We start from the raw sequence: 27,930 nt of genomic DNA, 5'->3' as shown, positions 1-27,930 counted from the left end.
GGAATTGTTCAGGTATGGTTTGAGGAACATGATAAAGAGTTCAAGATGTTGACTTGGCCTCTGAATTCCCAAATCTCAGTCCAATTGTGGATACTGGAATGTACTGGAAAAACAAGTCTGATTCAAGGAGGGAGGCCTCACCTCACAACTTACAAGACTTAACAGATCTACTGCCAATGTCTTTGTGCCAGACACCATAAGGCACCTTCAGAGGCCTTGTGGAACCTATGCCTTGATGAGTCAGGGTTGCTTTAGTAGCACGAGAGGGACCTCCACGATATTAGGCAGGTGGCTTTAAAATTGTGGTGATCAGTATACAGTATGTGTATCTGTTTTAGCCACAAGAGGCTATCAGAGAGCCCCAAACCACAGACACAGCACTACAGGGCACAATATATGAATAAAATGAAGGATTTTTATTCTTCTCAAAAGTACCTGTCCAACAACCACTTGAACAATTAGCCGCAATAATGAAATAAATCAAGAATAACTCAGCAATTCAATCTTCTTCCGTCCTCTAGTTGAGTGTTGCCTGCTGCCTCCTGACAATGACTCAAAGATATAAGACAGTGGGCTCCGTTTTAAGCTGGACCCAGGAATGCTTCCTGTACTATGCGGTGTCTCCCTGGAAGCACTTCTGGGCCATAGAAAAAATAGCAAGGTCCTCCCAATACAGCATACTCCTTTAACACCCAGGAACCCTGACAGGGCTACACTTCCAGATTCCAATTTCCAAGCACCCTTGTGGGTGTCCTGATTGGGCTGCCACATGAGGAACACTGCCACCTTCCGCAAGATGGATGCAACTGTTCCTAAGTTCTGGCTTCTGCTGGCTCTCTTACAATGTATAAACACACACACCAATACACACACACACACACATACATTTGTTCGAAAATTAGCCAGTATTAGTGCTGGTACAACATCATACACTGAGCTGAGGTTCAATGAAACTTAACACAGTTTGTAAACTTTTTACAGTAGCAAACTCGACTACTTGTATTTTGGGTGTCCACCTAATTGCCACAGGACTACATGTTATCCAGTTACAATGTGCATTGACTTTGAAAAAGGGTTTGATCTCTTCTCCTTAAATTTACAATGAGAAGAAGACCTCATCCGACAATGATTTAACTTTTCCTTTACTCCCAGCAGGATTTCAGTTATATTAAATGAGAAGAACACATAGACAAAGACAATTCACACATTGCAAAAATAAATAAAAAGTAATTATGTCAAATGAACTTCATCCCTAACCACTATTTAGTATAAGCAGCATGCAACAATACTTGAAAAATGCAAAGTAGCTTGGCCACACATTACTTGGTTACCTCTCCTTCATTCATTTTTTGTTGTCATTTTGCTGTCACTTTGATATTTTATTTTTTAATAAAGCTAGACAACAAGTGTATCTTATATTAATCCTTAATTGTGGTCACACAAATGCAATAGGAAAAGAATAACTGACATAACTAGCAGACAGGAAATGCATGAAATGAATATTTCTAAAGTATTAACAAAGCAAGATAAAAAATGGAATTACTCAAGCAACCAAAACCAAGATGTATAATTACAATTATTTTAAAATAGATCAGTTGTACTTCAGACATGTTGCCCCTAATACCAGTAGAACTCCAGGAACTGAAGAGATTTTATCAGCAGAGCTCAAAAAACTGAAGATGCTCTTTATAAACCCAAATCTTTAGCCAACATTTTCCACCAAACACTTCTGAATGACTGGAATAGCAAATTAGACAAAACTGATTCCAGTAATTATCATTCATTATCCTTAGTTTTGCCCAGTATAAGATAAAAGAAATTGTAATTAGATGTTAACTAGAAGACTACTTATATGAAATGAACAGCAGGCATAGGTCTAAGAGAGGGAAGTGTTGACAGACTAATCTGTTGAACAGACTTCTGCAGTAGTAGACAAAAGCAAAGCTTACAGTATAATGCATTTAGACTTACAAAAACCATCTGGTGCGATTCCACATCAAATGTTATTTCTGATGTTAAAAGCCAATTTGTGTCAGATATGAGAATGTAATTTACTTTATTTAAACTTGACTAGGAGAAAACACATTTAAGACACACAAACTCCAGAAAAATAAACTTTACTCAATTCATGATCTAAAAGCAACTATGTATCAGGTTGATACATATGTGGTAGATAAAGAGTATAGATAAAAGGAATTGCTGCTCATAAGTAAAGCTCATCAATGGAGTTTCTCAGGTGTCTGGGCTTGGAATATTTTTTTTGTTCTAATTTGTTTTGACGACACTTATTGAAAAAGTGCTTGGATTCTGTAATACTGTATATATTGTTCAGCGTATTGTTTATGTTGGCTTGTGGAATAATATAAAAAGCAACCAGGAAAAACACTAGAGAACTCCATTGGAAGATAAAAGATAAAACACTTGATCAGTAAATATTTAAGATTAGGTGAAAAATTTTTAGGGGATGTTTTAACCTTCAAGGAGCACACATTCACCATATAACTTATTTTGCTTTTACCTGACAGTTCAGTTTTGTCTCCACACAAAACAGTAAAGCCATCTGGCTATACAGTATTTCAGTGTCTTGTATCTAGCAGTAAACTATATTTCAGAGGATGAAAAAACAGCAGTTTCTGATGTCTCTCTGCCTTGCATAAGTTTGCTCTAGTTTATTATCCAGTGATTGCACATTGACCAGAAAATTGTTAGATAGAGGAGGTTGGTTGCTAAAGTGTTTTGCTCTGTATTTATTATCCTATCCTTAATACTTGTGCTGAAATTTAAAAGGGTTTGTTGATCATAGTTAATAATTATAATAATTGCTGTCACAAGAATGAGTCAGAGACATCATAAAGAGTTGGGGCAGCCACCCGTATAATATGCTCAGCTGCAAAATTGCTTTTTTTTTTTTTGTACACAATGTGTATAGTTCAGAGTCCAGAACAGAACTGTCTGTACTGAGGCAAGATGGCAGTTTTAAAGGCCTGGAAAGGAAATGAGGTCAACGTTGCAGGAACTGGGAGTGGCGTTCTCGTGTTCCGGAAGTGACGTCATCCTTGGGGCCGGCAAGAGGCGGGATTTCCCGGGAAAACTCTGCAAGGGACTGAGAGAGATAGTCAGTACACTCCGCCGCCCCCTGGCCTGGCGTAGAATTACTAGTGTTTAGGCCCTTCAGCTGTTTCCCATGCACGTGTGACACTGCATAAATAACAAATAAAAATTATACTCAGTATTGCATATACTTAAATATAATGCTTATAAATCCTTAATTAATGCTTAATAAGACCAAATGAAGCTCTAATATTCATAAGTCATTTTACCAGCATATCAGAAGCCCTTAATGCCACACTTCGCAGAGATGAATAACTCCTTTACTGATTCATTGAAAGCATTATAATACCAAAAGAAAGTATTTGTTATGGTCATATTACATAACAGTATGTGACTAATAGATGCATTATAGGTAGTATCTACTATAAAGTGTTGCTGAAGATTGTAAGACCATTGATAAAATAAACCTTTAACACTGTAATTATTTTGTCTTTGCTTTCACCTCTGTAGGATGAACTAAAGGTCCTGTATGATACAGGTCCAAATGTTGCAGCTGAAAGGTAAGGTTTTTCCAGTTCACTGCTGTCATCTGTTTTACTGACTACATTAAATATTTATGATTTCTGACTCAAAATTTGTCAGTGTTTTGGCAGCATAATAGCAGAGTGGTTAAGGCTGATACTTTACATCTACAGAGACTAAGCTATGAATCCCTGTCCAGTTTTAATTTGTATGGTGTTTATTCATTTCACTGCTATCCACCTCCATTTTCTCTGTGATTCTTTAATTTTCTCCCATCTCCCAAAAACATGCACGATAAGTTGATTAACTACTGTAAAATAGCCAGGTATGAGAGTGTGTTTGTGCTTAAATACGCCTTATTATGGATTGATATTTCATCTTGGGTTGGGCCTAATTTTTTCATTATGTACTGTATTTATAAGTGTTTATTAGTGGTTTCTCTCTTTATTGATTTGTTGGTATTGTGTTTAAATATTTAATTCATTACATTTTTGAAATATGTCTCTAGTAATTAAGGAATAGTTGTAAACAGTTAAGATATCCATCCATCCATCCATCTATCCATCCTCTTCCGCTTATCCAAGATCGGGTCGTGGGGACAGCAGCTTGAGCAGAGATGCTCAAACTTCCATCTCCCTGGCCAATTCTTCTAGCTCTTCCGGGAGAATCCCAAGGTATTCCTAGAGACATAGTCCCTCCAGCATGTCCTGGCTCTTCCCCAAGGCCTCCTCCCGGTTAGATGTGCCCAGAATACCTGACCAGGGAAGCATCCAGGAGGCATCCTGATCAGATGCCCGAGCCACCTCCTCTGGATGCGGAGGAGCAGTGACTCTACTCAGAGCTTTTCCTGGATGACCAAGCTTCTCACCCTATCTTTAAGGGAAACCCCAGACACCCTGCGGAAGAAACTAATTTCAGCTGCTTGTATTCGCGATCTCGTTCTTTCGATCACTACCCCGAGATACTTGAACTCCTCCACTTGGGGCAGGATCTCACTCCCAACCCTGAGAGGGAACTCCACCCTTTCCTGGTTGAGGACCATGGTCTCGGATTTGGAGGTGCTGATTCCCATACTAGCCGCTTCACACTTGGCTGCGAACCAATCCAGAGAGAACTGAAGATCACAGCCTGATGAAGCAAACTGAACAACATCATCTGCAAAAAGCAGTGACCCAATCCTGAGCCTACCAAACTGGACCCCCTCAACACCCTAGCTGCGCCTAGAAATTCTGTCCATTAAAGTTATGAACAGAATCGGTGACAAAGGGCAGCCCTGGCAGAGTCCAATTCCCACCAGAAACGGGTTCGACTTACTGCCGGCAATGCGGACCAAGCTCTGACACCGGTTGTACAGGGACCAAACTGTCCTTATCATTTATATATTTTTATATAATATATATAATATATACTTAAAATATAAAATATACTTATATTTTTGCTGAGGCAAAAACACGGGTATGGGAGGAGTTTGGGGAGGCCATGGAGAACGACTTCCAGACGGCTTTGAGGAGATTCTGGTCCACCATCTGGCGTCTCAGGAGGAGGAAGCCGTGCAGTGTCAACACTGTGTATGGTGGGGATGGTGTGCTGCTGACCTCGACTTGAGATTTTGTGAGTCGGTGTGGGGAGTACTTCAAAGACCTCATCAATCCCGCTAACATGCTTTCCAATGAGGAAGCAGAGCCTGGGGTCTCGGAAGTGGGCTCTCCCATCTCTGGGACTGAGGTCACCGAGGTGGTCAAAAAACTCCTTGGTGGCAGGGCCCACAGGGGTGGATGAGATACGCCCGGAGTTCCTCAAGGCTCTGGATGTTGTAGGACTGTCTTGGTTGACACGCCTCTGCAACATCGCATGGACATCGGGGACAGTGTCTCTGGATTGGCAGACCGGGGTGGTGGTCCCCCTCTTTAAGAAAGGGGACCGGAGGGTGTGTTCCAACTACAGAGGGATCACACTCCTCAGCCTCACTGGAAAAGTCTATTCGGGGGTCCTGGAGAGGAGGGTCCGTCAGATGGTCAAACTTTGGATTCAGGAGGAACAGTGTGGTTTTCGTCCTAGTCACGGAACAGTTAAGATAATCTTTTATAATCCAAACATTGTCTCAATGCTTTTATAGCTGGAAAAACTTCATTTTCTTATACACTGGTCAGCCACAACATTAAAACCACATGCCTGATATTATATGGGTCCTACTCATAATGTGAAACAGCTCTGACCCATCAAGGCATGGACTCCACATAACCTCTGAATGCTTTCTGTGGTATCTGGCACCAAGACATTAGCAGCAAATCCCTTAAAGTTATGAGGTATGGTCTCCATGCATCTAACTTGTTTTTCTATCAAATCCCACAAATGCTCGATTGGATCAGGATCCGGCGAATTTGGAGGCCACATGAACATCTTAAACTCTTTGTCATGTTCCTCAAACCATTCTTGAATATTTTTTTGGGTAACAGGGACCACAGCAATCAGGGAATACCATTGCCATGAAGGGTGCATGTGGTCTGCAACAATCTGTATGTAGGTGGTATGTGTTAAAGTAACATCCACATGAATGACAGGACCGAAGGATTTCCAGCCAAGCATTGCCCAGAGCATGACACTATCTCTGCTGGCTTGACTTCTTCCCATAGAGCATCTAGCTGCCATCACTTCCCCAGATAAATGACATACATGAACTGAAATGTAGTGTACACCATGTACACCATCCATATGATCTGAAAGAAAACGTGATTCATCAGACCATGCCTCTGTCTTCCATTGCTCTGTGGTCCAGGTTCTGACGCTTACATGGCTATTGTATTTTATTGTATTGTGGCAGTGGACAGGGGCCAGCATGAGCACTTTGACCAATCTTTGTCTATGCAGCCCCATATGCAGCAAGCTGTGATGTACTGTGTGTTCTGAAACCTTTCTCTCATGGCTCAATTTTTGCTACAGTAGCTTTTCTGTGGGATCAGACTAGACAGGGTACCTTTCGCTCCCCATGTGCATCATTGAGCCTTGGACACCATTCATTGGTTGTCCTTTATTGGATCACTGCATACTGGGAACACCCTGTAAGACCTGTTATTTTGGAGATGCTGTGATCCAGTTGTCTTGCCATCAGATTTTGCCCATTTTTCCTGCTGTTAACACATCATCTTCAAGAGCTGACTGTTCACTTAATAGGTAGAGAGATAGATAGATACTTTATTAATCCCAAGGGGAAATTCACATACTCCAGCAGCAGCATATTGATAAACAATATTAAATTAAAGAGTGATAAAAATGCAGGTATAACAGACAATAACTTTGTATAATGTTAATGTTTACCCCCCCGAGTGGAATTGAAGAGCCGCATAGTGTGGGGGAGGAACGATCTCCTCAGTCTGTCAGTGGAGCAGGACAGTGACAGCAAGCTGCTCCTCTGTCTGGAGATGATACTGTTCAGTGGATGCAGTGGATTCTCCATGATTGACAGGAGCTTGCTGAGCGCCCGTCGCTCTGCCACGAATGTCAAACTGTCCAGCTCCATGCCTACAATAGAGCCTGCCTTTCTCACCAGTTTGTCCAGGAGTGAGGCGTCCCTCTTCTTTAAGGTGCTTCCCGAGCAGACCACCACGTAGAAGAGGGCGCTCGCCACAACTGTCTGATAGAACATCTGCAGCATCTTATTGTTGATGTTGAAAGACGCTAGCCTTCTAAGGAAGTATAGTCGACTCTGTCCTCTCTTACACAGAGCATCATTATTGGCAATCCAGTCCAATTTATCATCCAGCTGCACTCCCAGGTATTTATAGGTCTGCACCTTCTGTACACAGTCACCTCTGATGATCACGGGGTCCATAAGGGGCCTGGTTCTCCTAAAATCCACCATCAGCTCCTTGATTTTGCTGGTGTTCAGTTGTAGGTGGTTTGAGTCACACCATTTAATGCCTAATATGTCCTAACCATTGGCAGGTGCCATTGCAACAAGATAATCAATGCTATTCATTTTACCTGTCAGTGGTTTTAATGTTGTGACTTATCAGTGTATATTCTCCATATTATTATTTTGTTGGTATTAGTAGTTTAAAGGAAGTATCTTCTTTTATTCTATCCATCTTATTTATTTTAATTGTTTTATTTTCTTTTTTTAACTTATAGTGTGACAGATCTGTCTGCTTTTAACAGTAACTTCATAGGAGTGCTGATCCCACATTTTTATGCTGTAAAAATAAAATTCTCAGTTCTGCAAACAGCAGTCTTATAATTGTTGGTCAAATCTGGTGTAAGTGATGATCACTGTATGACATTTTTGGTTTTGAACGGAAATATGACTCCCCACGTGTTCCCATTGTAGTGGTATTATAAATAATTTATTTTAGACTCCAGTCTATAATGTGGTATACAAACTTTGAAATACATTCATTACATTAAGTCCATGACAAGATAGTGTAATTTATTTTTACATAGCACTCCTCACTGAGTATTGGCTTAGTTAAATCCACAACTAAAATGCATCTGCACAACATTCTCAAACCTATTAACCCTAATTCTGGGTCACGGAGTACCTTTAATTAGGTTAACATGACCACAACATTACAATTTAAAGTCTAACTTTATACAGGCAACCAAAACTATAGTCAATAGAATAACTGAAAAACAAACTTTGGGGGTGTCAGTTTATAACAAAAAAATACCACCATTCTGGTAACCAATAACATTAGGCACTGTTTAACTGAACTTTTGAGAGATGAACTTAAGGTAAATTAAAGTGTGCCGGAAAACATTACACTGAGAAACAAAACCATGAAGTGGAGTGTTCTTTAGGATTAACTTCTTAATTCTGCAACCATTCCTTAATTGTTTTTTATTCTCTAGTAGGTGTTACCTTTCAGCCAGACTGCATAACTATATTTAGGAGACTAACCTCTTTTTTTTTTTTGTTTTCAAAAATTTAGGCCCCACTTTAGTTTTTGATTACTTGTTATGTATTATGCAAATTTTGGTAATAAAGAGCTTTGTTAAATTATGCACCAGTATTAAGTAAAAACCCTGAATATGAAATAAAAGCAACTTGTGTCACATACCTTAAGTTAATTTATATTATATTTATTTTTATTTATTTAATTTATTTATAAAGCACTTTAAAAACAACCTCAAGGCTGACCAAAGTGCTGTACAAAGAAAAACAACACATAAACACATAAGAATTGAAGAGATTCTTAATAGAAAGTATAAAAAGTATACAAATAGCCAACCTATTATACAGGGTTAAAAGCCAGAGAGTAAAAATGTGTTTTTAAATAGGATTTAAAGGCAGCTAGCGAAGGAGCCTGCCAAACGTGCAACGGCAAATCATTCCAGAGTTTTGGGGCTGCAACTGAAAAAGCTCAATCACCTCGTAGTTTGCATCGTGCCTTGGGAACGCGTAAAAGCATCTCGTCTGCTGACCTGAGAGACCGAGACGGTACGTAAGGGTGCAGCAGTTCCGACAAATAAAGAGGGGCACACCCATTAAAAGATTTAAAAACAAATACAAGTATCTTAAAATGGATTCGAAAACGAATTGGAAGCCATAGGCAGAGTTAACTCAAAGAAGTAGCCAAACTTTATTTCATATTCACCCTTTCTACAGTAAACATATTCCACAGCATTTCATCAGTACAGAGCTGTAGAATGATTGAATATTTTTGTTTTGATGTACTTATTTAAACTGTGACAGTATCAAGTTAAATGACGTGTTAATTTTCACACAATCAATTGGAAATTGGGACTGATTAGACCATATTGTTTAAATTCTGTTGTCTTAATTTGAAGGGTTACATAGATTCAGCTTGCTTATTTGGCTAATATCTTTTATATATATTTCTCTTGTAGTTCGTCCTGCTTCCACTTCAAAATCGGTCCCACCCACACGCAGCCGACACGGCATTTCTAGATTCCTATTTGTCCTCTTCCAACCCCTTCCCCACGCTGCCTCTGGCTCTTCTTCAAAACCGGTCCCGCCCACACGCAGCCAACACGGCATTTCTCGATTCCTATTCATCCTCTTCCAAACCCTTCCCCACGCTGCCTGTGGCTCCTCTTCAAAACCGGTCCCGCCCACACAGCCGACACGGCATTTCTTGATTCCTATCCGTCCTCCTCCAAACCCTTCCCCACATTCTTCCAGTGTGATTCCTGCAACAAAACTTTTCAAACGCGAACCTCACTTGTTAAACACAAGAAAAGGCATTCTTTCCAACAACTATATGAGTGCCAGAAATGCAATAAGAAGTTCACTACACAGGATTGTCTGACTAAACACAACAAAACTCATTCACAACCCTTGCAATTCGACATCTGCAAAGCAACGTTTCCAAACCAACGCAGTCTCAGCAGACATACACACAATCCTCTTCCTGTTACCACAGGTACTTCTTCACCTAATTCCTGTCTTCCCGTTCAAGAGTACAACATTGGGACTCCAGAACAGCAGTGCAAACACTGTTATGCACTATACTGGCCAGCTGAGCATAATACATCCAACAAGTACTCGAGGTGCTGCCACAACGGTATAGTAGCTTTACCACCTTTGCGGGAGCCACCTGTGTCTTTACAACAGCTTCTTACACAGCAAACATCAGAAGCTAAAAATTATCGTAAACACATTTGAGAATACAACTCTTCTCTAGCATTTGCTTCCATGGGTGCACAGATAACTCAACCTCCTGGCCACGGACCATAATGTTTTAAAATACACGGGCAAATTTATCATCAAATCTCTCCACTATACGCTAACACTTATACCTCTCCAAGATATGGACAGTTATATGTTTTTGACACAGCGCAAGCTACTGAAGTACGCTTACAAAATAAAGCAAACTCTGCATGCAGCGAAAATTTACTTCTCCAGCTAGATTCCATGCTCAGAACCATCAACCCCTTCGCTAAATCATACAAACACATGCATGAAATCGCTCAGTCCAATCCAACAGTATCTGTACGAATGGTTTTCAAGGAAAACCCTAGGCAGGATTTACGATGATACAATGCCCCGACATGTCATACCGATGTTGCAGCGATTTTTGTCGGAGAAGATGGCGAACCGCGTGCCGAAAGGGACATTTGCATCTATCCCATAGGCAACTCCTGTAAACAGATTTCAACACTCAATATGAATTGCAATCCTGTGGTTTACCCACTTTTATTCCCTTACGGAGACATTGGCTGGCACAAAGATGTACAACATGTACCCGATAAAAGAACCGCCAAACGAATAAGGCTTACTCAATGCCAATTGTACGCGTACAGATTAGCAATGAGGAATACATTTAGTATTTTGCACTCCAGCGGCAAACTATTCCAACATTACGTCGTAGATGCGTATGTTAAAACAGAGGGTGTGCGTCTCAACTATCTCAGATTACATCAACAAGATCTGCGCATGGAACAATACAAAGGACTATCAGACGCACTACAAGCAAAAGCTGAAAATAACAACGTACGTGTAGGCAAAATGATCATATTACCATCCACATTTCCAGGAAGTCCAAGATACATGCAACAAAACTATCAGGATGCCATGGCCATAGTACGTAAATTCGGAAAGCCTGATTTATTTATCATTTTCACATGTAATCCTGCTTGGCCGGAAATTCTTCATGCACTGTCGGATACACAAGGACCAGAGCATAGACCTGATATTGTAGTACGAGTAAATCTTTTGACTCATTATCTGTTGTCTCCACCAAAACACCTATTCACAACTCTGTCTTTCAAGAAGTATTTATTTCTTCTTGATTTCTGAATTCCTTTTTCACCGTTTTCCGTTTCCATTCTTACACCGCCATATGCTACGGCGGGCTTTGGCTAGTTTTTTTATTAAATGATGGATAGATATAGTTTTCTGACAGGTAGTAATGGGTGAACAAAGTATTTAAGTAGAGAACTGCTGTCAAAGTGAAGTTTGGAGTCAATATTACTTTTATTCTCTGTTGAATCACTATAATTCTGTTCTCATTTGTTTTTCCCTTAAAACTATAATTTACTTATTTTTGTAAATATTTTTTAATGTTTGGTATTATCTTTATTGTGTGTTGTTTAATCTGGTTATTGTTTGACCTGTCATACAAATGTCAAGAGTCTGCAAGTGAGAATCTCTTAGAACTGTGTACATATGAAAATAAAGCTAATATTGAACACATTCTGGGTGTTATAACCTTATAATCCATTAGCTAATTCAATTGAGAAAAATGCTTATAGATAATTTAAAATAATAAATTAACAAGGTGACATAAATTCATAATGTTAAGTAGTTTTCCTTATCATAAAGCAATTTTCTCTTTTCGTTAAAACTACAATGTTACCAATGAGCTTATAGACAAATCTTAATATGTATAATAAATGCATTATGGCTGACAGGATTAGAATGTGCAGTATAAATATAACATAACAGTGAACATAACATTCACAACAGCAGCTTGTTTAGAAAAATAAATTTAAAATGCTGAAACTATGTTTCTAGCATTCTGTTTAGTATTTCTTATGTGAGATGCACTAAATATACTTAAAGGTCAATGCAGTAATCCTCTTTAATAAAATCCCTTTGTGCGTCCAGGTGTCCGTGTGTGTGTGTCTTCTGGTGAAGTGCGCATGTGCGGGGCACGGTCCGATGCAAGATATTACTGTCAGAGAAAGTTAGAGGCGTTTTACGGAAATACAAACCAGTATTACTGCGAGAGGAAATTAAAGGTACACAATACAGTGACGCATATTACAGCCACATACAAGCCAGTATTACTGTCAGAGGAGATTAAAGGCATATTACCGCCAGAGAAAATTAAAGGTATATTACGGACGTACAAGACAGTATTACTGTCACAGAAAATTAAAGACACACAATACACGGCGGCAGCCCACGAAGAACGGTCAGCTCAGCAAGTAAACATCAACAAAAGAAAGGCTGAAAGAAAGAAAAATACGACCAACAAAAAGAATGAGGTCAAAGTCCCTTGCCATTTAATATAGACTGTTCCTACTAATGTTTATGCACTATTGTTCTAGCGCCCGTTATTGTAACGGGCTAAATGACTAGTCTTTAATATTATACAAGTAAAACAAAAGTACATTGCTATTAGACACCAGGATAATCTTAAATGTTTTTTTTTTAATAATGCAATTTTAACAATTGATTACATCACAAGATGTGTGCTGTAATTTTAGCACGATTACAGAATAAAATTGGTGAAAGGTCAACAGGCAAATGTTTCTAACATCTTTGTATTTATCAATTTTAAACTTCCTTTTTTATATTAGATAACTAGGGGGCTCTGCCCCTGCTCGCTTTGCTCGCCAATCCCTGTGCATCCCTTCGCAACTCTTGTCGCTCGTGTATGGGGAACCGCATGTACAATTTAAACAGATTGTTATTTTCATGGGAGTTGTTACATATGCATAATAGACCTATTTTACATTACAGAGAGTAATTAGACAATGCAACTTATAACTGCCCGTGAGTGAATATCGTTTCTTTCTCTCTAATAAATAAACCTACTTTTTGGAATGTTTGTCCCTGTGATTTGTTAATTGTCATAGCAAAAGCTATTCTAAAGGGAAACTGTAAACATTTTAATACGAATGGCATATCAAGATCTCTTTTGGTGTCTAATGTTTTCCACGAAAGATGTACTACATTACCTTTCTTGTCGCCTATTAAAATTTTACATGTTAGAATTTTGTTCAACCAGCTAATATATAGCTAATCTTGTCCTATTGCATTTCCCATCACTCATACATAAATTACACAATAACATTACGATACATCCCTCTTTCAGCAATAATTTAGCCGGTGGAAGACCGGACAGTGTTAACAGTTGTAGATATTCTACGGGATATTGTTAAGTTGATGTTTTCATCTTCCACACAGTCACCACCAACTGTTTCAGCATAGTCTATTTATACACATTTAACCAATTTGCAGTGTAATCGATTGACAATTTTCATGTTAATTCGTTTGAAATCATCGTTTCTCAGTGCTAGGATTGCCTGTATACTTATTTCTTTTATTGATGACCCTTTGGGATGAAATTCTTCATTAAGATTTGAACATAATAAGTCTTCTTTTATTGGGAAATTAAAGTGAGGAAAACATAAAAATTTATAAGAGTGGAGAGCACAGGAACTGTGTCTGACAATAGCGTTCACACGAAGGAGAGGACCATGGGCATGGACCGTTAACCGTAAATGGTTGAGAGGAGGGCGGGACTTTAACCGTAAATGGTTGAGAGGAGGACGGGACTTGATAAAATCTCTTGGCAATAGTCACATCTCACGGGACTTGAAAAAATCTCTTGGAGATAGTTTTGTCTCGTCTCAAGATTTTTTTTATAATAGTATATATTATAAAACTATAAATGAGGGAATATGGAAATAATCAAGTAGAAGCAGAGCCAGAGAACATAATAGGTTGACAAATTCAGGATACTTCTTTAAAAAAACAGAGTTTTATATTTAGTGTCAATCCTATCCCAGTAATGAACAGAAGTAACTGTTGAAAGTTATATATGAGGTGCCAATTGGAAATCGTGACAGAACAGGTTTCTGAGAAAACAGTTTCAGTTCATAGGCACGATAAGCTGACTGACCATTTCAGAGAATTGTATGACATTGCATTTGGAGATCTCAACATTCTGGCTTATTAATGCTATGAAAGTAATGTACATAAACATTCTTTAATGTAACCGTTTTATAACCAAGTTACAAAATTTTAAAGATGATTCCTTACTAGTTGCAAAGCCAAAGTACTTCTGCCAACTAAGCAATAATGTGTTCACAGTGTTTGCTGTGAGGTAAGATTCTGGTCCCCAATGTGCTAAAACCATCATTCTCTACATGTTTTGAGACTGTTCTCCTGCTGATGCTGTGTAGTGCTATGTGATCAAATCCCTCTCTGTGATCCTTTCCTCCTCTGTTCTCCTGTCACCTAAGGTCCTCCACTTCCTCCTACAGATTATTTGTTTTCTTTTTCTGCTTTCCATTTCTTTTACCTAGTGGAGGTATCTCTTGCATCAACAATGTTGCTGTTATCTTTCCAGTAGAAATTTCCTGGTCTTGGTGCTCCTTTAGTTTGGAAACATTCATTTTATAATGGTGTTCTTCTTGAGCACTCTGTGCCACAGGTCAACATTTGTTTCAATTGAGCTGTCCAAAATTAGTTTAGGCTGTCTTGATAGTCAAAGTCTGTTTTGGGGATGTTGTTTGATGTGTTTTCTCCTTCCTTCTCGGCGGAGTGGTGGCTCTGAGGCTAGGGATCTGCACTGGCAATCAGAAGGTTGCCGGTTCGAATCCCGTAAGCACTAAAAGTGACTCTGAGCTTTGAGTAGTGAGAAAAGCGCTATATAAATGCAAAGAATTGCATTGCTGCATGCTGTGTTCCATGAGATGCGAAAGCTGGTTCTCCTTTTGACTCCAAATTTGTTTCCTATTAATTACTTTATATAATATATGCTGTTTTGAGGGGTGCCACAATTAGGCATTGGTTTAAGGCAGGGGTAGGCAACGTCGGTCCTGGTGAGCCGCAGTATGTGCAGGTTTTTGTTCCAACCCAGTTCCTTAACGAGAACTCAATTATTGCTGATGAAGCACATATTGCTTAAGTGACATTTTGATGCTTCATTTTAGTGGTCTCGCTTGTTAAGGTTCTCCAACCTTAATTGCTTATTTCAATCTTAAACTGATGCATTCAGTGTTTTAATTGCTCCTTATTAGCAATAAGATGTAAAAGACAAAGCAGCCAGCAGTTCTCCAGCTAGCTTTTTTCCAATTACATCTGTGTGTGTTCATCATGCACTGTTTGATTTAATAAAACACTTAATAGAAAAATGTGACAGACTGAAAATGATCTGTTTTAGGCTTCATATCATTTGGATGATATCCTTGGAAAGGAAAAAAATCTACGATATAAGAGCCTTACATTGCACAGACTAACAAGCCATAAAATTAAATAAGGTCTGAGATTGGCCATGATTGGTTTCTAATTAAGCAATTGGGTTGGAATGAAAACCTGTAGCCACTGCGGCTCACTAGGACCGACGTTGCCTACCCCTGGTTTAAGGTGTTCTTTTTTGTTTTTACATATTTTGAAAATGATTCGTTGTTGTATCATTATTTGATATACTCTTATTTATTCTATTAGTAAAAAATTATAAAACATGTTGCTACTTTTTAAATAATACTGTTAAAACACCATTACAATGCAAATTATACTGTAGTAGTTCAGTTAAGAGGAATATTCCATAGAAAAGAAAATACTTAATGTGGTAAGCAGAATAAGTATTAGATCAAAAAGAGTGAGAAGATATGCATGTTAAAGTCACTTTATTATGATTATTGGCCCACATGTGTATTCTCATAGTTTTTAGTGATATTATAACTATATGGTGGCACTGGGGATCAAATACAATGCAATTTTTTTTCTATATAGCCCAAAATCACACAAGAAGTGCCGCAATGGTCTTTAACAGGCCCTGCCTTTTGACAGCCCCCCAGAATAGAATGTTTTTACAAAGAATCCCTACTTTACATCTGATTGGTCTTTTTGTCATTTTGTGTCTAGGATAATAATTAAAATGAAAAGATGTGATAGTAAACATAGACTTAGCTTCAGACTACTACAAATTGTTTATCATAAGCGTACAGAAAAATATACCATATATTCTGTTATATATCAGACTGGTGAACTAGTCCTTATGGTAAGAAGCTGGAACTTAATCTGTGGCAAATGGTCAATCCTTGGATTCAGGTAGAGCGATGAGGATACTTTTATATTTGTAGAATTATTAACTGACTAGTCATCTTATGAATATCTGTAATGGGCTGCGGATGTACATAATTCTTTGTGTACCAATGTGGTGTCTTTGAACAGTTACTGAGTACCCTGGATTGTGCCATTGCATGGCTGTGCTTGGGCCCTAATTTGAGATCCTGAGGTGGTTCTTCGTGTGGTGGGTGCGGCAACGTACCATATCAGTGCATGCTCCCAACCAACCAACCTCAGTTATCTTATTTGAGATATTTTCAAATGAATAGAAGCTAACTTGGCTTTGGCAGCAAATGAAAATGGCCTCGGCACAAACCACAGGAGGTGAGCTGTGCATATTTATCTTCCTGTTAAGAGCTTTTAACTCCTAGGGGCAAAGTTAACACTTAAAGGGGATATAACCATATTGTTCTGTCCTGGGAGTACTGTTCCTGGAGATGCTGTAAACTGTTGCCGGCAAATGCTTACCTCAGTAATGATACAAACCTCACTATAAATTATGTTAAATGGATGAACTATTTAATATGTAGACACTATATTCTAGTTATCTCTAGATGCTGTGTCAATCAACTTTTAATACTGTCACAGGTGGCTGGGTGTGGTCGGCATTCAGCTGCCTATAAAAGGGTCCGCCTCCCGACAATCAAGGCTGGAGTCGGGTGAGGAGGCGGACGAGGTCGGAGAAGGAGGTGGGCGAAGAGAGGCCTGAGTATGAGAGAAGAAGAGAAGAGGCTTAGAAGAGAAGCCTGAAGAGTGAGAGACTGTGGGGGGTGTTTGGTGGTGGTGCACATAGAGACTTGTATATAGTAGTGGTGAATAAATGTGTGGTGATGCCTAAGAACATGTCCTCCTGTCTGTGTCCGGGCTGTACCCTTTCACAGTGGCGTAGTCGGCAGGATGCTACACCTGGCTCAAGGTGCGGACCTGTAGTATGGAAAAAGTCTGGAAGGCCCGGCACAGCAGGGAAGCTCACCCACGTGCCGCAGGGGCGGTGTGCACCAAACCCCGCAGGGAAATGTAGAGTCGCGGACCATTAGCGGTCCTGCGCTGGACTTTATGTTTCAGGGGCGGGTCAAAGACGCGGCGGTAGCAGGAGGAGCTGCTGAGAAGGAAGGGCTGCAGCTTTGACAGCCGCAGCAGCCGCAGAGCTGCCCGGAATCTCGTCTCCCTGTGAGAGAGGAGGACGAGATGGCCGCCGACCAGAAGTCCCTCCTCGTGAAAGGCACGGGATTGGACAGCATGTCCTGTTTTCTCGCCAATGATTGGTCGGAAGCGGGAGCAGGGAATGTCCGTCTCGTGCCTCGAAGAAACCCGAGTGGGCCGCAGGGAAGGGCTCATAGAGAGCAGTCGGCGAGTGACGCTGCTCGCAAGGTAAGCTCACCGCTGGCTGTTTCTCTCTCCTTGGCAGCGGTTTTGCAGGAGCTGCAAGAAGAGCTGCGGCTTGTGCTATCGCTGCCGGCCGAGCGATGTGCCCTCCGGGCGGAGACGCAGGAGTCAGGAGGGATGGCAGTGGCGTGCGATCAGGAGCCGCAGGCGAAGGAGGATCGGCGCGCTGCAGGAGCTTCTGACCGGAGAGGCACAGCGGGGAGGGTAAGAGAGATCGACCCCGTGAAGCTCCGGATGCCAGCGGGGCTGGGTCTGCCCTCTTGCAATGGGCAGATTCGAACCGTCACGGCGTCCCAAAATGAAAGGAGGAAGCGGCTTGAGGAAGCCAGTTCCTCCGATACGGGAGGACGTGCAGCTGGGTGCACGCGTCCCTCGAAGGGTCGTCCTCTGCGGAGGCAGAGGAATTACCCGTTGGCTGGGAGGAGACGAGCACGTGTGCTCTCGCTGGTGGTCCCGTGGCGAGGACCAAGGACTTGTCAGGCTGGAAAGCCGGAAAAGGGAGCATCGGGGTTCCGATCGGGGCAGAGAGCGTTGGCCCAACAAAGGACGAGCCGAGGGGCTGCGTCAGGGCAATGCCTCCGCCCTTGTTTTTCTTATGGAATTTCAGGATCGGGCCCTGGTCTACAGAAGACCAGTCCTCGCGGATCGGTCTGCTGGCCCCAGAAGGTCTCAGCTACCAGGGGAGTATTGTCACAGGTAGCTGGGTGTGGTTGGCATTCAGCTGCCTATAAAAGGGTCCGCCTCCCGACAATCAAGGCTGAAGTCGGGTGAGGAGGCGGACGAGGTCAGAGAAAGAGGTGGGCGAAGAGAGGACTGAGTGTGAGAGAAGAAGAGAAGAGGCTTAGAAGAGAAGCCTGAAGAGTGAGAGACTGTGGGGAGTGTTTGGTGGCGGTGTACATAGAGACTTGTATATAGTAGTGGTGAATAAACGAGTGGTGATGCATAAGAATGTGTCCTCCTGTCTGTGTCCGGGCTGTACCCTTTCACAATACCAATAAACATTTTACCTATGAGCAGAACACTGAAATACAAATAGCTTAGCTAACTCATTGCTAATATTACTCATGTACATTAGTCATCAGGCACCTTTAGACTTTAAGCTGACATAAAAATAAATACTGATAGCTGAAATGGAAAATTTTGCAGTCTGCAAAGAGAAAAGGCCAATATTATTTTAATCACTTTTTTCAGAAGTTTGAAGGGCAAAGTGGTTGAAAAAAAAAATGTATGCAATACTAGTACGGGTCCTGTTTTGTTTAAATGCTGCATGTCCCCTAACTGAAAAACATAATACATTAACTGTACATTCAATGTGGTGAATAAAGACTTATAGTCACCTGACTAAAAGGGAGCCAAAAGCTTTTAAAGATACGACTTTTATTAAAGTACTGTTTATAGTAACCATGCGTGTCTGGAATGCCTGCATACTCACCCAATGAATGGAATAGATCACATACTACTCACTGTAGACCCAGGGAAGTGTGTTCACCTCCCAACAATGCTTGATCAGTTTCTTGTCTGTGGTAAGGCACCTGCAGCAGTTGTTGAATTTTTCTGCCTTCCCAAATTATTTGTGAGTATTTTCCCATTTCTTCCAGTTTCTCTTTCTTGGTGGCAGCCTTTTCAGGCTGACATACAACATGCTTCCTCGCTTCTCATCCATAGGTTTGTCTCTTGACCTCTTTACCACTTTGCTGGGGCTTAGCCCTGTCCTGCATCACTAATGCTTTTCTCTCTGGCAACCCTTTTTTCAATAGGCAATTATTTATAACCCCACTTTAGATATTATAGTCTGTTATATGGAAACACATTGGACTGCCATTTGTCCTTTCACCATTGTAAAATACTGTATTAAATATAACATGCAAATCCTGCTTTTATCTATATATATAATTCACTAAGTCCATGGCAAGCAAGACACACGCAAGACAGAGCCACGCCCACCAACAATTCACTAAGCAGCCGACCATGGCATGTAAGACAGAGACCAGACCATGGCAAGCAAGATGCATGCAAGTCCATGCAAGTCCATGCAAGCAACCAACAATTCACTAAGCAGCTGACCATGGCACGTAAGACAGAGACCAGACCATGGCAAGCAAGATGCACGCACGACATAGCCCCGCCCACCAACTCTAACCCTCCTCCAAAGTACTAGTTCACAACCATAAGCACATATGTTTGGACAAAGTGGATCCAGATTAAGGGATGGATGTCGATGTGCAAATTTGTGGTAATAAATAAATTTTAACTTGCGAAGTCTTTCGTATTTTCTCTCCTTTAACTTCGATTCAGTCGTGCAACATTCCCATGAGCACTCTGTATGATATTTGAATATTTGAATATTGTAGGCTGGTGGTGATGGCCACGCCCAGTAGTTGTTCTATACCGTGTCCTGAATCGCTTTCTCCTGCGTCCACCCTCGCTCTTGAGGCATGTGCACTGCTTGCTCATGTGCCTGCCCCCAACTCCTCACCTGAGTCGCTTTCATCTGTGTACAGTCCACATGCACCTGTGAGTCACGTTGACTTGACTGTTCAATTTCCTGTTAGATTGGCCATCGCAATGACAATTAATAAGGCACAGGGTCAAACGTTCAAAAAGATATGCCTGTATCTGCCAAAACCAGTTTTCAGTCACGGACAATTGTATGTTGCTCTCTCCAGAGTTCCATCTTTTCATTCACTTACGGTCGTATTCTCAAACCCACCCCATTTGGACGACTGTGTCTTTCAGGAAGTGTTCACCCATCAGTAAATAATTATGCTGCGTATGCTACGCCGCGGGTTGACTATCTACCTGCTACAGTCCGCATGCACCTCTGAGCCACGTTGACTTTTCATTGTTGTTTTCAGTTCTGGCTGCTTTTCTATATGTAATCCACCAAGTCACCCGACCATGGGATACGCACGCACGACAGAGCCCCGCCCGGCAACTTTAACCGTCCTCCTGCATTCACCGCAATGTACTGGAATGCAGTACATTGTGTTGCTCTCTCCAGAGTTCCATCTTTTCATTCACTCAGTCGTATCTTCAAACCCACCCCATTTGGACAACTGTGTCTTTCAGGAAGTGTTCACCCATCAATAAATAATTATGCGGCGTATGCTACGCCGCGGGTTGGCTAGTATTAATTATTTTAAAAACCTGCATACTTTGTGTATTTAACGTCTCACTAAAAAGATTAGAATCTTTTTAATAACAACAAACATGATTTCACTTTTTTCTTTGAGACATAATCTGTTTGTCATACTTGGAGTTCTAGTTAGTTTTTCTTTCTTGGGTTGCTTAAGCTTTGGATGATTTAAGGATTCTTTTTACATAATGACATCTGTATAATTTTTGGTCTTTACCTTGACCATTCTTAACTGCTAAATATCTTCCAGTATAGCTATTCTTTAATTGATTTGTGTGTTTTTGGATTATGATTCTTCAACATGAACCACTTTTGGTTTGGTAGATATTGTTATATCAATGTGTTCAAGTCATTAGACAACAAAGCCTCTTTAAAGGATAACACTCGCCAGTTCTGGGCAATAATTCTGTCATCAGGTGACTCTCCAAGAGACCTAAGAGGTTGTTCTGGCCCAGGCAAGGAAAAAAGCTGCTCTGTCACCACTTTTGTAGAGGTCAGACTTGGTAAGGGGGATATTTGATTAATACCTGTCCTAAAGAATGACATGTCATAAAGATACATACTCTCCATAACCATGGAAGAAAGAACAGTCCAAGAGTAGGAAATCGCAGAAGTGAATTACAGGTAAGTGAATACTTACTAGGCACAGCAGAGAGCCATCTTATGGAGTAAATATTATTTTTGTGTACAGAAAATGTTTATGAGCTGCTTTACGTTCATATTTATAGTAACTGCACATTTTTATGTACTTCCTTTTGCTTTACAGGGTGATGCAACTGTTGTCTTTTGCTACAACCCTTTGCTCTCAAGAATCTGCTAGTCTTGGTCTACCAGATTTCCCAGTGGATTCCTTGGCAGCTATAGTAAAAATTCTGGTATGAAATTTAAGAAAACACCAACATTTTAAGTACTGTATGTTATTATAGCAAAATCTTAAAATTTACTGTTATAACAAATTGTCTTTTTTTTTAATTTAACAAGCATATTTTTAAACAAAGAGGTCTCTGAATCATAGACTAAAAACAAATTATTATCACTCAGGTTAATAGAAGATATGCTATTATTGCATTATTATTGTCAAGTTCTGGTTACCAGAAGTTAAAATACCTAAAAATAAAATATATTAATATCATATTTAGATATAGATAAATATAGATATTGGCGAGGAGGAATAGATGAAAACCAAAGAATTGGTTTTGCATATGTAATTTTTCTGTTAAAATAATGTGCAGCCTTTTTCTCTTGTTGTAAGCCTACACATTTCAGTCTGATATAACATACTTCTCATTTCACTGCACAATGTGTGTACCTTTTGGGATTTTACATTGTAATAGGGTGAGAGTTCACTTGAACATCCGCAACTTAGTCTTATACTTTCAGTTAAAAAATAAATTCATGTGCATCAGCACATTATGTCATGGTCAGCCTTTATTTGTTATTTTTTTTGTCCTCTTGGTCTTAGAGATTAGTGAATGTTGTAGTCAAATTTGTATTTCTTCTTGATATGTTTTTAAGACTGTTGAAAATAAATATTCTCTAGCAACAGCATGTTGTTTTTCTAATAGCTCCAGCCATTTCAGAGTTTTTTTGTTGATGGTGGTTAGGTAAGGTCAACTGGAAGTGAGCGATATGTGTAAAGCAGGCATGTGCAACCTTGACAGGACTATGGGCCGGATTAGAAAGTAGAAAGATTACGCGGGCCGGAGTACTTCAGGATATATATGTATTTCTGAAAATCGAAAATGCAAGAAGGCCAAAAAAAAAACAACAAATATTTATTAATATATTATTTAATAAAAACTCTTTATTAATGCGACGATTGAGATTGCATGGTGGTCACAAGCTTATCAATATTAGGAGATATTGTGGACGTGGAAACTCGCAACGTGTTTTCTAGGTGCTCATCAGTAATTCGCGTCCTGGTTTTGGATTTTACGAAGTTCATCCTTGAAAAAAGTTGCTCGCATTTATAGGTGCTGCCAAATAGAGTCATTCTTTTCTGAGCAAAAGCTGTGAGCTTTGGAAACTTGTCACGTGGGAAATAGTTTTTATAAAAGTCAAGTAATTCAATATCATTGAATTTTGATTTCAGGACAAGGTTCTCTTGTAGTTCAATTAATTCCATTTGCAATGAAAGTGGAGCTAGTTCGACATCAACATCAAATGGACAAGAGAAAATTTGCAAGTTTGCTTCTTGATTTTTAAAATCACGGAACCTAGTGTTGAATTCTCCACTCAATGAATTTAATTCATTCGCAAATGATTCACAATCAAAATCTTCGTGGTTCGCAAGTGTGGGAAAATGATAAGTATTGCCTTCCTTTAATTGGCTTTCCCAGAGTCGAAGCTTATTTTGAAATGAATTTATGTGTCCATAAAGCTCATGAATCATTTGTCCCTGAGTTTGTAATTTAGCATTAAGTTCATTTAGATGTGTTGTTAGGTCGACAAGAAATGCAAGATCACACAGCCAGGGTTTGTTTTCTAGCTCAGGAATAGGTTTTCCTTTCATGTCCATGAAAAGAGATACCTCATTTCTCAAATCATAAAAACGTTTCAACATTTTTCCCTTGCTAAGCCAACGCACTTCACAATAAAATGTAAGATCTTCATGATCAGAAAGAACATCAGCCAGAAATTCTTGAAATTGGCGGTGATTTAGCGCCCTGGATTTAATGAAGTTTATACATGCAGTTATTGTGCCCATCACATGTGCAAATTTAACTGATTTTGCACATAAGTTTTGCTGGTGTATAATGCAATGCAATACCGACAAATCTTCGGTACTGATTTTGTTACTTGATAATTCGGTTTTTATTTGGGCAACAACTCCGATGTTTGGTCCAATCATCGATGGAGCTCCATCGGTGGATATTCCGCATAACTTTTCCCACTTTAAATCAAATACAGTAAAAACAGTTTTTACTTCCTGGAAAATGTCTTCACCCCTTGTTGTATTCTTCATTGGTTGGAGAGCAAGCAATTCTTCCGTACAATTGAAGCTAGCGTCAACTCCGCGAATAAATATAGCCAATTGAGCGGTATCGTTGGAGTCTGTACTCTCATCAAGAGCAATGGAAAATGCTTCAAATTTTGATGCAATATTTTTAATGCTTAATTTTATGTCACTGGCCATTTTGTCGATTCGTCGGGTTATTGTCCAACGAGAAAGACTTATCTTTTCCATTTCATGGCTTTTCTCTGGACACAGAACATTCGTGACTGCAGTAAGGCATTCCTTGACAAACTCGCCTTCAGAATATGGTTTTGAGTGCTTCGCAATTTTTTCGCTAACAATAAAACTTGCACAAACAATATTGTCAGCTACATCAGTATGTTTGCGGAATAACATCTGTTGTGCCGATACACATTTTTTCAAATTTTGTATCTTATCTGTTCTTAGTTTACCTTTGTAACTGTTGTAATTAGCGTGTTTTGTATTGTAGTGTCTTTTTAAATTGTATTCCTTTAAAACTGAAATACTTTCCAAGCATATCAAACAAAGAGGTTTTTCTTTCTGCATTATAAAAAAATAATCGTCAGTCCATTTCTCTTGAAATGTACGACTCTCAGCGTCCACTTTTCTCTTCTTTGTTGAAGCCATCTTAATTAGGGTTTGATCAAAAATTCACAAGTATTTGTAAGTATTGAAATGTAGGCCGATATAGCGTGAAACTCGAAACAACATGCAGATAGGTACAGCACTAGCAAAAACCATGAAAAGACTGCGCTATGCTACACACGACAGCAGAGCAGAGAGATGCAGCAGAGTCAACGACTATGTGACTACGAGCTCTTGCACACTTTAAACGTGCGACAGTTCCGGACGTGCCGTAAAAGAGGGGGAAGCACAATATAAAGTACAGTGGACCCTTGACTTACGAACTCAATTCGTTCGCGAGGGCTGGTTGTAACTCCAGTTGGTTGTAAGTCAAGACTATTTTTCCCATAAGAAATAATGGAAATACCCATAATGCGGTCCGAACCTCCCACTGCAACACTTACTTAACATTTTCATAATAAAAAAAGGGTTGTATAATGTGCATAATTTACCAAAACACCAATAATTTTTCTAATGTACTAACCAAAAAGTAATAAAAAGTGCCTAGCCTACCAGAAACAACAATTTCATACTGTACTCACCATTTAATTTGACATCTTTGGGCTGCAGGAAGGGAGGAGGATGATAATGAAACTGAAGGCTTTTTAAAGGCTTTCTTTAACTTGCGCTCATGCATTTGCAATCATTTCAATAGCTTCTTTTGCGTTAATTTTAATCTCCTCCTGCCTACAAGTTATTCTGACGAGAATTTTTCTCAGCATTTCCTTGCGATGATACAAGGAACTGTTTCTGAACTCTTCTGAGACACCCCCCCCCCCCCCCCCCCCCCCCCCCCCCCCCACTCAATGGGAACGACATGCTGAAGTGCGTCCTGAAGCGCGATTGCCGCGACTGTGGAAGCTTGCCTGTCCATTGCCGGGCAGGGATATCACATGCATATCACCCATCGATATCTTTTCTGTTTGCTTTGGCTGAGAGACTCAGCACAGCTTTAAGCCGGCTGTTGCCCCAGCAACAGATAAACAGTCTTCCTTACGGAGTTTGGACTTTGGCATGTCTTCTAGTTGGGGGAGGTCCCAAGAGAGTTTACAAACCTGACATTTTATTGAATGAGTGCCGCATTAATAGGAATGTTTCTGTTTGTTTACAATCGCGCAAGCGGATACACGTGACCGCATTCAGGTCGTAACGCAAGATGTTGGTCGTAAATCAAAATAAAAATTTTGGTCGTAAATCAAGTTGTTCGCATGTCAAGCCGGTTGTATATCAAGGGTCGACTGTACTTCAGAAAGCACTGGCCGCATCATACTATCAAAAATAATCCAACAATACTACAAGAACAAACAGGCATCACCAAGAGGGTTAATGGGCCAGATTCAATGATATTTGGAAAAGTCGTCGCGGGCCGTATAAAATCAGTACGCGGGCCGGATTTGGCCCGCGGGCCGTAGGTTGCACATGCCTGGTATAAAGGTTAAGCCGTTCACTTCCTGGTTGCCCAAGATACTCACAGAAGCCCTTTGCATTTTATTCTCCTTTGTTATTGAATTTCTGATGAGGAATATTTTGTTGAGCTTTTCGACTACAATTTATGACTTAAGATTTGGCTGGTTTTTTTTTTCTTTTTTTTCTGATTATCAAATTTTCCAGCTGTATTTCTTGAGTAAGATACTAGATACACAACCCTGAACAGTGTTTGCTTAACTTCTCATTTTTCTGGTTCTGACCCTTGGCTTGAAATTTTGATTTTGATGACACATCCCCATTCAAATTCCACTCAAAGCTACTGCCTCACTGTGCAGTTGGAACATGTTCAGTGAACAGATACACTAAATTAAGGAATGTTCACAGTCATATTCAGTGGTTGCAAAAATGTCTCAACAGTCATAACAAAACTTTAGATAAATGCATGTTTTAAACAGCAGTTTCAGATTTGAAGTGAGAAAGACATTGGTGTTTCTGTGGTTAAATATATGTATAATAGACAACATCCAGGCTTGAAACAATTGCTGTCAATGGTGCTTCATTGATTAAAGCAACAACAGAATATTCATAGATGAATATGTAAGTTTTTTGTTGATGTTTATTTTTGTGAACTGTCACATTATTTTATGAGTAAGCACACATAAATAGATGACTAAGAGTATATATGTTTGAAAACTTACTAAGTCACCATATAGGATTCTTTCATTCATTTGTATGTGAAAATGTGGAAATAAATAGAATATATTTATTTTTGTGATGTAATATTTTCTTTGTTGTAATATTTACCCCATTAACAGCTTTGTACGCATTTAAAATATTCAATATAACTAAAGAACACTTTACTAGGAAACGTGTGCTTTTTATTGAATACCAGAAGAACTTAATATTCTAATGTTATTCATGAAGTTCTTTCCAGATAATTCTAACAGAAAAAAAAAACAGAAGGGAGCATAATATTTGTTGTTTTTCTTCTTCTCTTTCTTTCTCTTTTTCTTTTGAAGAATATAAAATTGTATCTTGGACTAGACCAAATATCATGATTTAAATCTAATTGTGATATAAGCACATATTCTTAGCCGGTATTAAGCATTTTTTTTGTATAACTGAGAACAAATGTCTATGAATAAATCGAGTATATTCTCATGTTACAGTAAATTAAATAATCTATAGCAAGATGAATGTATTATTTTTTCCAATGCTAACTCTGGTACCCACACCCTCCAAATCTTTAAAATCGTTTAATTTGTTATTACATTGCGGAGGAATTCCCTCCTCTATTGAAATTAATTTCAGACCCTGGTTAATATCTTTTTTTAAGCATATCACAAAATAAACTAACAGCATAGCAGATGATCTGAAAGGCCTGTTAAACATTTGACATTTTGCCATTCTGCAGTGTCATGATAAGAATGCGGTAAAATACATAACTTAGTTTTACCTGATAGAAAATGCAAATCAGCTTTCCTGATGTACTCTTTACACCTGTTTCCGTTCTACCATACCATTTGGTCAGACTTGGTTTCTAACTTCTTTTTTTTTTTTTTAATATTTTTATTTTATTAATTTTCATTGTAATCATTCCATACAAACAGATCAATTTATAACCCAACAAATTTGAAGACAAATCAAACCCCACCCCTGAGAAGGAGAGCTTAGCTAAAGGAAAATTGCTTTAAGCTTTTTAATAAGGCAACATTCGACAAAAGAAGGGGAGAAGTAAATATCTATATAAATAAGAGATGGAGAAGGGAGTTAAATGCAATAATAGTTAATTCTCTTATTCTAAAATAATATTGATTAAATCCTGCCATGTTTTGAAAAAATTTTGTACAGATCCTCTAACTGAAAATTTGATTTTTTCCAATTTCAAATAATATAAAACATCGGTTTCCCACTGACTTATAAGAGGAGAATTAGGATTCTTCCAATTTAACAAAATAAGTCTGCGTGCCAAAAGTGTAGTGAATGCAATCACCGTTTGCTTGTCCTTCTCCAATTCCAGTCCATCTGGAAGGACACCGA

At 39.4% G+C, this 27,930-nt stretch overlaps 1 protein-coding gene across 1 annotated transcript in view; it reads left to right on the top strand.

Moving 5' to 3' along the window:
* The window catches only part of vwa8 (von Willebrand factor A domain containing 8), a 509,572-nt gene that overhangs the window by 123,541 nt on the left and 358,101 nt on the right, over positions 1-27,930 (top strand). Inside the window, exons 7-8 of the mRNA XM_051925677.1 lie at positions 3,562-3,611; positions 21,628-21,736. Coding sequence (XP_051781637.1) covers positions 3,562-3,611; positions 21,628-21,736 — 159 coding nt within the window. The remainder of the gene's footprint in view (positions 1-3,561; positions 3,612-21,627; positions 21,737-27,930) is intronic.

Source organism: Erpetoichthys calabaricus, chromosome 4 (assembly GCF_900747795.2).
Source record: "Erpetoichthys calabaricus chromosome 4, fErpCal1.3, whole genome shotgun sequence".
In the NCBI taxonomy this organism is placed as follows: domain Eukaryota; kingdom Metazoa; phylum Chordata; class Cladistia; order Polypteriformes; family Polypteridae; genus Erpetoichthys; species Erpetoichthys calabaricus.
Note: the sequence above shows the minus strand (reverse complement) of the source record. Positions and strands in the feature narration are given on the sequence as shown.